Here is a 12,306-nt window from a genome sequence, read left to right on the forward strand (position 1 = left end):
CCTGCTACAGTACCTGGGAAAAGGGTGGAAGATGGTCCAAGTGCTAGTGTGTCTGCATCCACATGAGGAACCCAGACGATTCTCCAGGTTCCTGGCTTTGAACTGGTCCATCCCTGGACTTGGTGACTGTTGTGGGAGTGATTCAGCGGAAGTAAGACTTTCCTCTCCCTGTCTCTTCCATGCTGTATTTTAAAAAGTTGTCCAGCAGCTAAAAAGGAAGAAGACCGCAAGTCTATGGGAAACATAACAAGAACTAAAAAATGACAATCGTATTTGAAAATGTCTATTTCATTTCTATACATTATTTAAATTCTGTATTACCTGTTACATGTCAGAGAACACATATGATGTTTGTCTTTTTGAGACTGCCTGACTGCACTAACAATGCTGTGTTTGCCTATGAATTAATCTTGTAAATACAGAGTGAACAAAACCTCTGTCCTTATAAAAACGGATGAAAGGAAGCAAAGTGAGGGAGTTGGGAAATAGGGGAGGAGCTGGGAAGAGAGGAAAGTGTGGCTGCCCTGTTGGAATTGTGCTTATGGGACGAATACAATATATTTTTAGGTTAAATGTGTTGATACATACATAAGATGGTTCAAAGATGTTTTCAATTTCTTGACAGTGTTACATATAGTCTGGCCCATTGGACACGTTGGTCACTCCTCCATATGGAAATTGGATTATTTTAGTAAGGGTGATGGGCTGCGGCTGTCCAATTGTCTGGATCTCTTCTAACTTCTGCTCACTCCGTTGGTGAAAGAAACTGTAAAAGCCTTGTCTTGAGATTTCTTTCAATCCTTACTATGGAAGAGTCAGAGGCGTTTCTCAGAGGGTTTGTAAGTACATCTCAGTTGAAAGGCATTTGGCTCTTTCCTATCGCAGCATTGAAACGCTGGTAGAGTTAGGTTGTGCTCATTTGACTAAATTTCCCTTTACTGTAAATCAAAATTTAGAGGGGACTTTCTACACAATGAACAGGTGTCCTGTTTAATGCCTGGAAGAGACCTCCCTCATGATGAGGCACTTCAGACTGAATCTGGAAACTCCTCACAATCAGAAATGCCCACAAGCAGCATACAGGCCTTACTCTTGTTCCAGAAGTTTCCGTTTTTTGCTGAGCCAGTGCATTCACAAAAGGGAGAAATGGAGAGCATTTGGGTGTGATGTAGGGGAAGGGAATGAGAGCACAACCAGAACAGTAGTACCTTTTCAGCAAACTGGAGCCCATGGGAATGGTTAGCTGAAGAACCACCCCTGTAAGTCGACCCTCTTGCCAAGAAGCTGAGCTCCAGGAGTCAGATGGCCTCTTGAGTGCGTGGCTGCTTGCTGGGGTAAGGGAGAGTTGAGCACTCTGGACTGGCACAGATATCCAGTGCTATTTAGTTTGTGCAGCTCAACCTAGATGTCATGGGTTGAAAATGGAATTGTCTGCCACAAAGGGACTTGTATGACTACAGGATCCCCCTGTGGGAGTGCCACCCCAGCCACTGACACTGGTAATAGACACAGATGTGGAAGATACAGCAACCTGCAAAGGAAAACCCAGCCAGTCATCAAAATCTAACCCCGATAGGATGGAGCACAGGTCATGCCGAGATAGGCTCTTGCACCTACTGGTCTGTGTGAGCCAGGGACACTAAGCCACAGTGTCTAAGGCAGGGGTCGGGATGGGTGAGGGGCTGCCAAGCTGAGTCAGAGCAATCACTGGCATGTCCATGATCTATTGCTGGGAACAGGCCTGGTTGGGGAGCTAAGGGGACAGCCTAACTAGGTTGAGGTTCCCACCAAGGGGCGCGTGGGCTGGGCTGGGGACTGCATTCTGATCAGGAAACGGTTGTAGTCTCCCTTGGCATAAGTGAGGACTGGGACCGGATGCACCAAGCCGGGCCAGACTCCAACACCCTCTGGTGTTCTGGAGGACCTTGATAGATGTGGGACGGACTAGGCTAGGTCTCAACCCCTACTGAGCCATGCGTGAGCCGTATGTGGGTATGGACGAGCCATGGCTGGGCTGAAACATCCAACAGCAAGAACCAGATTGGGTTGAAGGCCAGTCAGGAAAAGCCACTGTTCCTGCTAGGACAGGAGGTGAACTGAGTAGGGCTGGCTCATGGACCCCCTGGTATGTGTGAAATCTGGCATTGGGAGAGGTTCTGATGGAGGAGCCTGGGCAACTCCTCTGGCAGGACACAGACCCGGCAGGTAAGCGCAAGAAGCATGATAGGAAACAGCCCAGAACAGGCCATGGAAAGTTTCCCACTGGCATACACTTGGCATGGGTCGGGGCAGACCATGTCAGTTCACGTCATCCACTGGCGAACCCGAGCACCGGAACAGAGTGTGGGTCGATCCAGTCTCGGTCGTGACAAAAAACAAGCGCACAATATGGAATGCCAAGGTGAGGTTACCTGTACCGGATGTGACCGCAGCACCCAACAGCACACATGAGAACCAGGAAGGGAGAAGGTGGAGCCGGGAGGGGGAATATGGAGGGGTTCCCTTGTTGGACAGCTACTCCCACTGATGAGCGTGAGCTGGGATGGGGCAGACCAGACTAGGCAGGGCTACAACACCTGTGCGCCTCATGTGGACTAGATCAGGAAAAAGCCAAGCTGGGCTGATTGTTCCTACTGGTGCAAACTACAATTAGAGTGGGTGAGGGTTGTTTGGGCTTAGCCGCAGCATCAGCTGGCAGAAGCTGGCACTGGAGGCTAATTCTGTCAAGTCAAACCACAAAACTACCTGGAGAGTGCACAATCCGGGAGTGGGAGAGGCCTGGGAGGGAAATAGTGGGCTCCCCCCTCTTGGGTTACCACTCCCGCGGGAGCGCATGAAAACTAGGACAGGGACTGGGGGGCTAGACAGACACCCAACAGCATCTGTGTGGGCTGCATAGTAGAACTGGTTAGAGGGAACAAAGCTTTAACACCCATTGACATGTACGAGAACCGAATGGGGGTGTGGGACAGACTGGACTAGTCTGCTACACATACTGGCAAACCAGGGTAGGGGGCGGGCCTGGTGGGGGTCATTGTGGGTCGCTCCAACTAGGCTGCAGCTCCCACTGGTTTATGGGAGGGCCGAGTATGCGCTGGGCAGAAGCAGGCTGGACTGCAACACCCATTGGTTCCAGTGGAAGTCGGGGCTGGAAACAGAACCAACCCAGCGATCGCAACCACCAGCTGATCGTGGTGATGGACTGTTCCGGGCCCTGTGCTTGCTAGTACATACAAGAATCTGGTCTGAGAGCACCTCAAAGTTTCTTTGGAGATCTCCCCAATCGAAATGCTGGACTCAGAACCCTAACCATGAAGAAAAGACAGAAGACAGAACGGGTCAATCAACAGTTTCAGCTATATGTTGGCAGCGAAATACGGGGCAAACAGAGACTCTATGGTGGACTATGTCAACCAGTGGATTCTTCAAAGACCTCATCATGCTTGGAGTGGCAAGAATGGCAGCGATACATAACTGGTGAACTATCAAAAACACTTGAGCAAGTATCTCAGAGCATGCCCTACATCCAGGACCTGGGGAGGGTGGGAAATTGGGTGGGCCTTCTTCCTTAATGGCCCCCCCCTTTAAACATGAAGGAAACAATATGGAAATAATAGTCTTACCCACTTCCCTATAGCCCTTGAAAGTTTTCACCCTAATTAACTATGTAAAGATTGTCAAAAATATAATAAAATATTTAAAAAAAAGAATCAGATCTGGGATCACTTCAGATGAAGTTTCTTTGGGAATCCCCTCAACTGAACCGCTGGACTCAGAACTCCAACCATGGAGGAAATTGCAGGTTCCATGGTCTGACTGTGGAATGCATGTGTCAGAACTGAGCCTCCTCAGTGGGTTAAGCAGAGCAGTGGACAGCACAGCCAGGTGCACATGGAGGATATGGCAGTGCATTGGAGCCTAGAGGACACCTGGCAGCATAGCAGAGGATGGAGGACAGAACAAATCGATCAACTACCCCAGCCAAGCGTTGGCAGTGAATACCTGGGCAGAGATTCTAAGGTGGACTATGTCAGCCAGTGTAGTCTGGAGGGATTTCTTCGTAATTAGAGTGCCAAGATTGGCAGCAGTACAGAACTGTTGAACTATCAAAACCACTTGAGCAGAGCCGTCGGAGAATGCCCCACATCGGGGGCCCTGGGATTGTTGGGAGGCTGGATGTGTCTTCTTGCCTTATTTCACCCTTCCCCCCAGAAACAGAAAGGAGAAAAGAGAATGTGAAAACAATGATTTCACTCACTTTCCTCTAGCCCTTGGCCCTTCCTATTCTAATCAAATGTGCAAAAAGTGTCAAAAATAAAACGTATACAATTTAAAAATTTTGTATCAAAACCCACTCGGCACGATAGAGGGCAGCAGTTAAAGGCCTTGCCTTGAACGTGCCTGGATCCCATATGGGTACGGGTCTAACCCCGGCAGCCCCCCTTCCCATCCAGCTCCCTGCCTGTGGCCTGGGAAAGCAGTCGAGGACGGCCCAAAACCTTGGGACCCTACACCTGAGTGGGAGACCTGGAAGCATCTCCTGGCGCCTGGCTTCGGATTGGCTCAGCTCCAGCCGTCAAGGCTGCTTGGGGAGTGAATCATTGGACGGAAGATCTTCCTCTCTGTCTCTCCTCCTCTCTGTGTATCTGCCTTTCCAATAAAAATAAAGAAATCTTTTTTAAAAAAACTCAATTGTTCTCTATTTGCCAGCAGCAAATATAGAAAAAGACAATTTCAAATATAGCTTCTATAAAGTGTTAAGTACCTAGTATCAGAAAAGGATAGTATGGGAAAAACATAAGGTATTATTGGGGCACATTAAAGAAATCCTTACTTAAAAGAAAGCCAGGCCACAGGCATGTTCAATGTGGAAATGAACTCCAACCTAAAGCATCAGCACAATGCTCATTTGAACCCCAAATAAAGTTTTAATCAAATATTTCTTGATGAATTTCTTAGCTGAAAAGAATTGAAATGGGCCCCAAATTGCCAAGACATATTGAAAGCCCAAGGCAGAGCTGATTTGCCTTCCTCAAATACCAGGATTGACTCCAGTTCTGCAGTAGTGAAGACAGTGTGGTCCTTTGAGCAGACATGTGGGCCACAGCACTTAATAAAGAGCCTGGAAAGGAGCCCACAGCGCTGTAGCCCCTTCAATGCTGGCGCACAGGGCACTCTAAATCACCTGGCAAAGGGCAGACTCCACATTCTGTGGTTCACTGTGGACACTGGAGTCACACACACGGTCACAAATGCATTCCGAATCCACACTACACACAAACAAGTATCAACTACAAGTGTGTTAAGACACGCCTGTGAAAGCCAAGGCCATACGTATGTCAAAAGACAGTGTAGAGGATATTTTTTAAAGATTTCTTTATTTTGATTGCAAAGTCAGATATATAGAGAGGAGAGACAAAGAGGAAGATCTTCCGTCCAATGATTCACTCCCCAAGTGACCACAACGGCTGGAGCCGAGCCTATCCAAAGCCAGAAGCCAGGAGCTCTTCCGGATCTCCCACGTGGGTGCAGGGTCCCAAGGCTTTGGGCCATCCTGGGCTGCTTTCCCAGGCCACAGGCAGGGAGGTGGATGGGAAGCGGGGCCGCCGGGATTAGAACCGTCTGAGAGCCAGGCTCGTTCAAGGCGAGGACTTTAGCTGCTAGCCCACCACGCCAGCACCTAGAGGATATTTTTGTAGTCCATGGTACTTAAAAACAAACAGGGAAAATACTTCTGAAAGCAGAAAAACGCCACTCTTAAGGCCAAGAATGCTACGTGTGGCCATAACCAAGGTCTTCGGTACAAAAATGAGGCACAAGGCAAGTAAAAAATGCAAACAGCAGAGCAAGGGAAAAGTTTTGGCCACCCATGTGGAGCGCTATTCAAAATGCACAACCAAGCCAGTAAGTCTATAAGCCACACAAGATGAAAAGTAGAATAGAAAAAGGAATAAAACCATGCAGTGAGCATGGCTCTCACAGCAGAGGACAACCAGAAAGGCCCATGAACATGAAATTGCAGCAAAGCTTAATAGTACCTTGGGTATTGCCCACCCACAGTGCACTGAAAATAATATCTTGGCAATACTTGTTGTAGGTGAATGTGTGGAAGAGATGAAAGTTCCTGTGCTGCTGGTGGTGTTGAAAATTGGCACAAGCACTACAGAACACAATTTGTCACCATCTATCACGGATGAAGGCGTGCATAGCATGTGGCCCAGTGATCCTATTCTTGGATCTGCACTCAAGGGAGACAAACAGAGACTTGTACACATGCGTTCCAAGACAAATGTGGCTAGGCAAACAGGAGAAATCACCCCCTGTGTCCACACAGCGTGGACCGGCCTGGTCATACCATGATCACCTTGCGGTAAGCATACACTGTGATGCTGCTACTCCACAATGGAGACAACAGATGTACCTGCGGCTGCCACAGAAAACATGGATGCATCTCTCAAGTATTTTATATCGTGAAAGAAGTCACTGCAAAAGGAACCATGTAGCGTGACTCCATTTATATAACTTTGCAAAAGCCGCATTGTTTAGGGACACATACCAAAGCTAGCAAACCATGCAGAAAGGCACCAAAATGATTATTGCAAAGTGCAGAAAATGACGCCAACTATGTGAGTTGGTGTGTTTTGTGACTGTATTCTGGAAGCCTGGCAATGATCTGTTTCTCAAGCCTGGGCCCTGGTTAGGTGGGTGCTTGCTTTTCTAAATCGTCTGAACTGTACAGACACGTTTTATGCATGCTTCAGCAAGTCAGAATTGGAAAACATGGGGCCGGCATCATGATATAGTAGGCTAAGCCTCTCCCTGTGGTGCCAGCATCCCATCTGGGCACTGTTTTGTGTCCCGACTGCTGCACTTCTGATCCAGCTCCTTTCCTAAGGCCTGGAAAAGCAGCGAAGCCAAGGCTCAAGCTCTTGGGCCTCTGTCCACATGCGGGAGACCTGGAGGAAGCTCCTGGACTGGCATTGGCTCATCTCCAGCCACTGTGGCCATTTGGGAAGTGAACTAGCAGATGAAGGCTCTCTCTGTCTGTCTGTCTGTCTGTCTCCTTTTCTCTGAGACTGCGCCTTTCAAATTAAAACAAGCAAATCTGTGTGTATGTGTGTGTGTCTGTGTACATAAAGCAAACGCTTTGTTCCCCCTCACCGCAACAATGTAGTAGCGAGAAAAGTACGTTAAGTAGAAACTTTGTCTCAATAGGGAAGCTCTGGCTTTCCAAGAGACGGACACATTTTCATTATCATTTTTAAAAGTGTGGTGAGGAAAAGCATGGACTAGTTTAAGTGATACACGGTGTGCTAGAATCTAGTCATCACCCTGAATCTTTCTCTTACTAGACATTGCGACCTGCATGTGTGTCAACTCCCAATGTTACTGATGACAGACATATTGAGGACCGCCACCCTCATTAGAGGATCAGCAGGCAGCGCAGGTCCAAGTCATCACAGGAAGACTGGGCCTCAGCGCTTAAGGGCTGCAGGTACACATGGGCTCTGGAATAAGCTAGCCTCTGCCTTTGACTAGCAAGCATCCACCGTAGAGGCTTAGGGCTCAACCTTAACAGTGAACGGGAACTTCCTTCCAGAGACCTCCAAGATCATAAAGTGTTCCAAGATCGTGGAGTGAGCAGAAGATGCATATCCTCATCATTGCTGGTGCTGTAGGATCGCGATTGCACTTCACCCCGGCGTAACCAGCGCTGGAAAGGTAAAGAGTGGAGCACTGTGGTGGGAGCACCCAGGAACCTGCTGAGCTTTCCAGCTTTTCGCCTAAATGGGCTCACCCGCTAGGCTTTGCATTTCCAGGCTGAAGAGAGCCCGTCTCAGCTCTCACTGACTCTAATTGGCAACAGAAGGACAAGCACGTCGGTGCCCATTTCCTTCGGGACCTTGGTCCAGAAGTCTGTGAATGGGAGGTTGTCCGAAGTTGTCCCAGGTGGGGAGGACTCTGGCTGTGGGGGTGGAGCGTTTTCAAGGGTCTGGCAGTTGAACGTTGACACAGTGCATTCTCTCAGGGATTGTTTTTTTCCCCTCAGTCATCAATCCGGACCGCCAGCCTGCCAGCCAGCCAGCCAGGAAACAATTTTTATCACGTGAAAAGCCACGGAGAGGCTGAAGTGTGTTCAGTTTGGTATATGCAGCGAGACGTGGATTTAAGGCACTTTTAGCGGAGAGCTACCTACGTTTTGAAGCACCATTAGCGAGTGAGCAGTCGTTTCCCCATTACCTCCCAAGACCTCCTTAATTGTTGCCCAAGTATTAACGGTGGACCTCATTTCTGTACGCCAGGCACTGCCCCTGGGCTTTCTGTCCTGCCCCAGAGAAGCAGCACCAACATATTTAAATCACCGTGGCGTTAAATACGTTTTAATATCTGATAGGGCCAGTTTCTGCGCATTGCACATTTTTTTTTCCCTTTCAGGAACGTGTTCGGGCCCGCGGCAGGGGGCGTGGTCGCGCCTCCTCCGCAGCTCCGGTTCCAGCCCAGCCTCACGGACTCCGAGATGGAAATCCCGAGGCCGCTCCCAGCTCACGGGACGCCACAGGGCGGCGGCGGCTGCGGCGCTAGCTCCGCGGGCGGCGTCCGGGTCCACCGAAGCCCCGACCTGTCGGCCGCCCAGACCCCGGCACGCCGCCTCCTGCTGCTCCGGGGCCCCCAAGATGGCGGGCCCGGGCGGCGGCGCGAAGAGGCCCGCACGGCCTCACGGGGCCTGGGCTCGAGCCTGTTGGCGCCGAGGCCCGATCACGTCGGCGGCGGCGGCGGCGGCGAGGACTTCTTCCTGGTTCTGCTCGACCCGGTGGGTGGCGACGTGGAGACCGCGGGCGCGGGTCAGGCCGCAGGGCCCGTGTGGAGGGAGGCGGCCGAGGTGGGCCCGGGGCCACAACGGGGCGAGAGCGGCGCGAGCCCTTCGGCCAGGCCCGTGCTGGGTGTCCGCTGCCTGTCGGCCACCCCCGCCCGGCCCCCGACCCCCGCCGCCGGCTCAGGCCCCGCGGCGGCCTTCGCGGGCACCATCACTATCCACAACCAGGACCTGCTGTTGCGCTTCGAGAACGGCGTCCTCACCCTGGCCACGCCCCCGCTGCCGGCTTGGGAGCCAGGGGTCGCGCCCGCCCCGCAGCCCGCAGAGCTGATGGCCCCGCAAGCCGGGCTCCCGCACTCCACGCACTCCACGCAGCCTGGCGACTGCCCCGAGCTGCCGCCAGACCTGCTGCTGGCCGAGCCGGCGGAGCCTGCGCCTGCCCCGGCGCCCGAGGAGGAGGCGGAGAGCCAGGCCGCTGCGCAGAGCCCCCGAGGGACGCTGGGCCCAAGCCCGGGCATGGTGCTGTACCTGTGCCCCGAGGCACAATGTGGACAGACTTTCGCCAAGAAGCACCAGCTGAAGGTGCACCTGCTGACGCACAGCAGCAGCCAGGGCCAGAGGCCCTTCAAGTGTCCCTTGGGTGGCTGCGGCTGGACCTTCACCACCTCCTACAAGCTCAAGAGGCACCTGCAGTCTCACGACAAACTGCGTCCCTTCGGCTGCCCAGCGGAGGGCTGTGGCAAGAGCTTCACCACCGTGTACAACCTCAAGGCGCACATGAAGGGCCATGAGCAGGAGAACTCTTTCAAATGCGAAGTGTGTGAGGAGAGCTTCCCCACCCAGGCCAAGCTCAGCGCCCATCAGCGCAGCCACTTCGAGCCAGAGAGGCCCTACCAGTGTGCCTTTTCCGGCTGCAAGAAGACCTTCATCACAGTGAGTGCCCTGTTCTCCCATAACCGCGCCCATTTCAGGGAGCAGGAACTCTTTTCCTGCTCTTTTCCTGGCTGCAGCAAACAGTACGACAAGGCCTGTAGGCTCAAGATTCACCTGCGCAGCCACACGGGTGAGAGGCCCTTCCTCTGCGACTTTGATGGCTGTGGCTGGAACTTCACCAGCATGTCCAAACTCTTAAGGCACAAAAGGAAGCACGATGATGACCGGAGGTTCACGTGCCCCGTGGAAGGCTGTGGGAAATCCTTCACCAGGGCCGAGCATCTGAAAGGCCACAGCATAACCCACCTGGGCACAAAACCTTTCGTGTGCCCTGTGGAAGGCTGCTGTGCCCGGTTCTCTGCCCGAAGCAGTCTCTACATTCACTCCAAGAAACACCTGCAGGATGTGGACACCTGGAAGAGCCGTTGTCCAGTGTCCACCTGCAATAAGCTCTTCACCTCCAAGCACAGCATGAAGACACACATGGCCAAAAGGCATAACCTTGGCCAGGATCTCCTGGCTCAGCTGGAAGCCACAGATTCTCTTACGCCCAGCAGCGAGCTCACCAGCCAGGGACAGAATGATCTCAGTGATGCGGAGATAGTGTCTCTCTTCTCCGACGCGCCTGGCAACAGTTCTGCCACGGTGCTGGACACGGCCTTAGTGAATTCCGGAATCTTGACCATCGATGTGGCCTCTGTGAGCTCCTCTCTGGCGGGGAGTCTCCCTGCCAACACCACTAACTCCTTGGGGCAGGCTGTGGACCCTCGTGCTTTGATGGCCACCAGTGACCTTCCTCAAAGTCTGGATACCTCTCTCTTTTTTGGAACAACGGCAGCCAGCTTTCAGCAGAGCTCCTTGGATACCGATGATGTTGTCTCGAGTGCTGCTGCCGGGCCCTTGGGATCCCTGGGCTCGTTGGCTATGAAAACCTGCAGCCCGGAGCCCCAGGCCTTGACACCCAGCAGTAAGTTAACAGTGGACACAGAAGCTCTCACTCCTTCCAGCACCCTTTGTGAAAACAGTGTCTCGGAACTGCTGGCACCAACCAAAGCAGATTGGAATGTACATCCTGACTCTGACTTCTTTGGACAGGAGGGACAAGCCCAATTTGGATTCTCCAACCCAGCAGGAAGCCATGGTTCTCGAAAAGAAACAGATCTTGCCACGGTGACTGGAAGCTCATTTCTGGTATGAAACAAGTGTGGCTTGCATTTATTACACCCCGTTCTGAGGATGTCCTGGACTAATTGTTTAAATACTGTCCTTTTCTTTTGGATTTGCAGTTGAACACGGCCCTGGACTACTAGTTTGGGGATTTAAATGCCGACCGTGAGTCTGGAACCAACAAGTTGTGTGATCCTGAGCAAGCCACTTAACCTGTCTGATCCTTCAGTTACGTATTTAAATGTATTGTGGTTTGAATTGGCTGTATATTCCGTTCCTTTTTTTCATGAATCTGTTGTATTTCTGAAAAAACTTGAGCATTTTTTTTACAGTGATCATTTATTTTAAGTACTTCTATTGTGATGATAAATACGTCAACCCTTTGAGCATTAAATGGTGTTAGATCTAGAAACTGTTGTTTTATTAACTTGAAAATGTAATGGGATTAGTACACAGTGCCAAAATAATTAATCTTGTACTGGATATTAATAGAGAAATACTAAAGTATTTTTGATTCCTACTTTTTTTTTCATTTTTTCCTACTCTGGCATACTCATAAATTTATCTGTTTTTATTTGTTTTGTTGTTGTTGTTGTTTTTGAACAGCAGTTCTTGTGGAAAAACTTCATGTCTTTGATGTCATGCAGACCCAGACTGAAATAATGGCTTTGAATCATTGAATATGTGGCCTTATTAAGTTATTTAATCTTATTAAGTTTTGGTTTCATAGCTGTAAGAATTGTGGCAATGTGTACATATTGGTGCATCTTATACTCCTTTTTCAGCTCAATAGTTTGTGTGGAAGGAAAGATTTGTACTTTGGCATGATTTGGTGAATCTTCTTTTTTTCTCTTCTCTGTTTTGCTCTTTAATGGGCAATAAATTATTATGATGTAGTACCACTTTTGTGCAGGCAACCAAGGTTTATGAGGATCAAGACACAGAGGTGGGGGATTTTCTTCCATGAATTGAGAATAATGTTTTTCTTCAAAGAATTTGTCAGACTAGTGTGCTAGTGCCTGTCTGTGTATTCAAAGTCAACCCATGGAATGGGCTCCTGTTCCAAGAAAATCTGGAATGGACTAAAAGGGTATTTTTTCCTTCAGTGTTTTGGAAATATCATTGCTGACTCATGTCTGCATTTTGTGTAGATGCCATCTATCATACATGAGTATGACATTTGGCAGTTATGTGTGACTTTCAGAAATTTTTATTTGATCTCCACAATTCTGTGGAGTACATTGATAAATTCTGAACTATAACTCGTATTATAATTTGTCTAATTGGGGCTGGCATTGTCTCATGGAGGGTAAAGCCTTCTAGGTGCTGGTTTGAGCTCCAGCTGCTGCATTTGTTATCTAGCTGACGTGTCATGTGCCCCGGAATGCAGG

At 50.3% G+C, this 12,306-nt stretch overlaps 1 protein-coding gene across 2 annotated transcripts; it reads left to right on the forward strand.

Annotated features, from left to right (window-relative positions):
• The first annotated feature begins 8,097 nt into the window (after positions 1-8,097).
• On the forward strand, positions 8,098-11,490 carry LOC101532191 (zinc finger X-linked protein ZXDB). 2 transcript variants are annotated; one of them, XM_058659487.1, is made up of 3 exons: positions 8,098-8,218; positions 8,437-10,939; positions 11,035-11,490. In XM_058659487.1, exons 2-3 carry the CDS (start codon positions 8,519-8,521, stop codon positions 11,056-11,058), a joined length of 2,445 nt encoding a protein of 814 aa, XP_058515470.1. In that variant the 5' UTR covers positions 8,098-8,218; positions 8,437-8,518; the 3' UTR covers positions 11,059-11,490. The 2 variants fall into 2 exon arrangements, with proteins under 2 accessions (XP_058515470.1, XP_058515471.1); XM_058659488.1 differs by lacking the exon at positions 8,098-8,218 and having other exon boundaries at positions 8,413-11,490.
• The last annotated feature ends 816 nt before the right edge of the window (positions 11,491-12,306 follow it).

The sequence above is a fragment of the Ochotona princeps genome, unplaced genomic scaffold, assembly GCF_030435755.1.
Source record: "Ochotona princeps isolate mOchPri1 unplaced genomic scaffold, mOchPri1.hap1 HAP1_SCAFFOLD_5728, whole genome shotgun sequence".
Lineage (NCBI taxonomy): Eukaryota > Metazoa > Chordata > Mammalia > Lagomorpha > Ochotonidae > Ochotona > Ochotona princeps.

Coding starts and splice junctions, on each gene's coding strand:
- LOC101532191 (XM_058659487.1), top strand. CDS start 8,519: ATGGAAATCCCGAGGCCGCTCCCAGCTCACGGGACGCCACAGGGCGGC. Junction 10,940..11,034: donor TGACTGGAAGCTCATTTCTG/GTATGAAACAAG, acceptor TTGGATTTGCAG/TTGAACACGGCCCTGGACTA.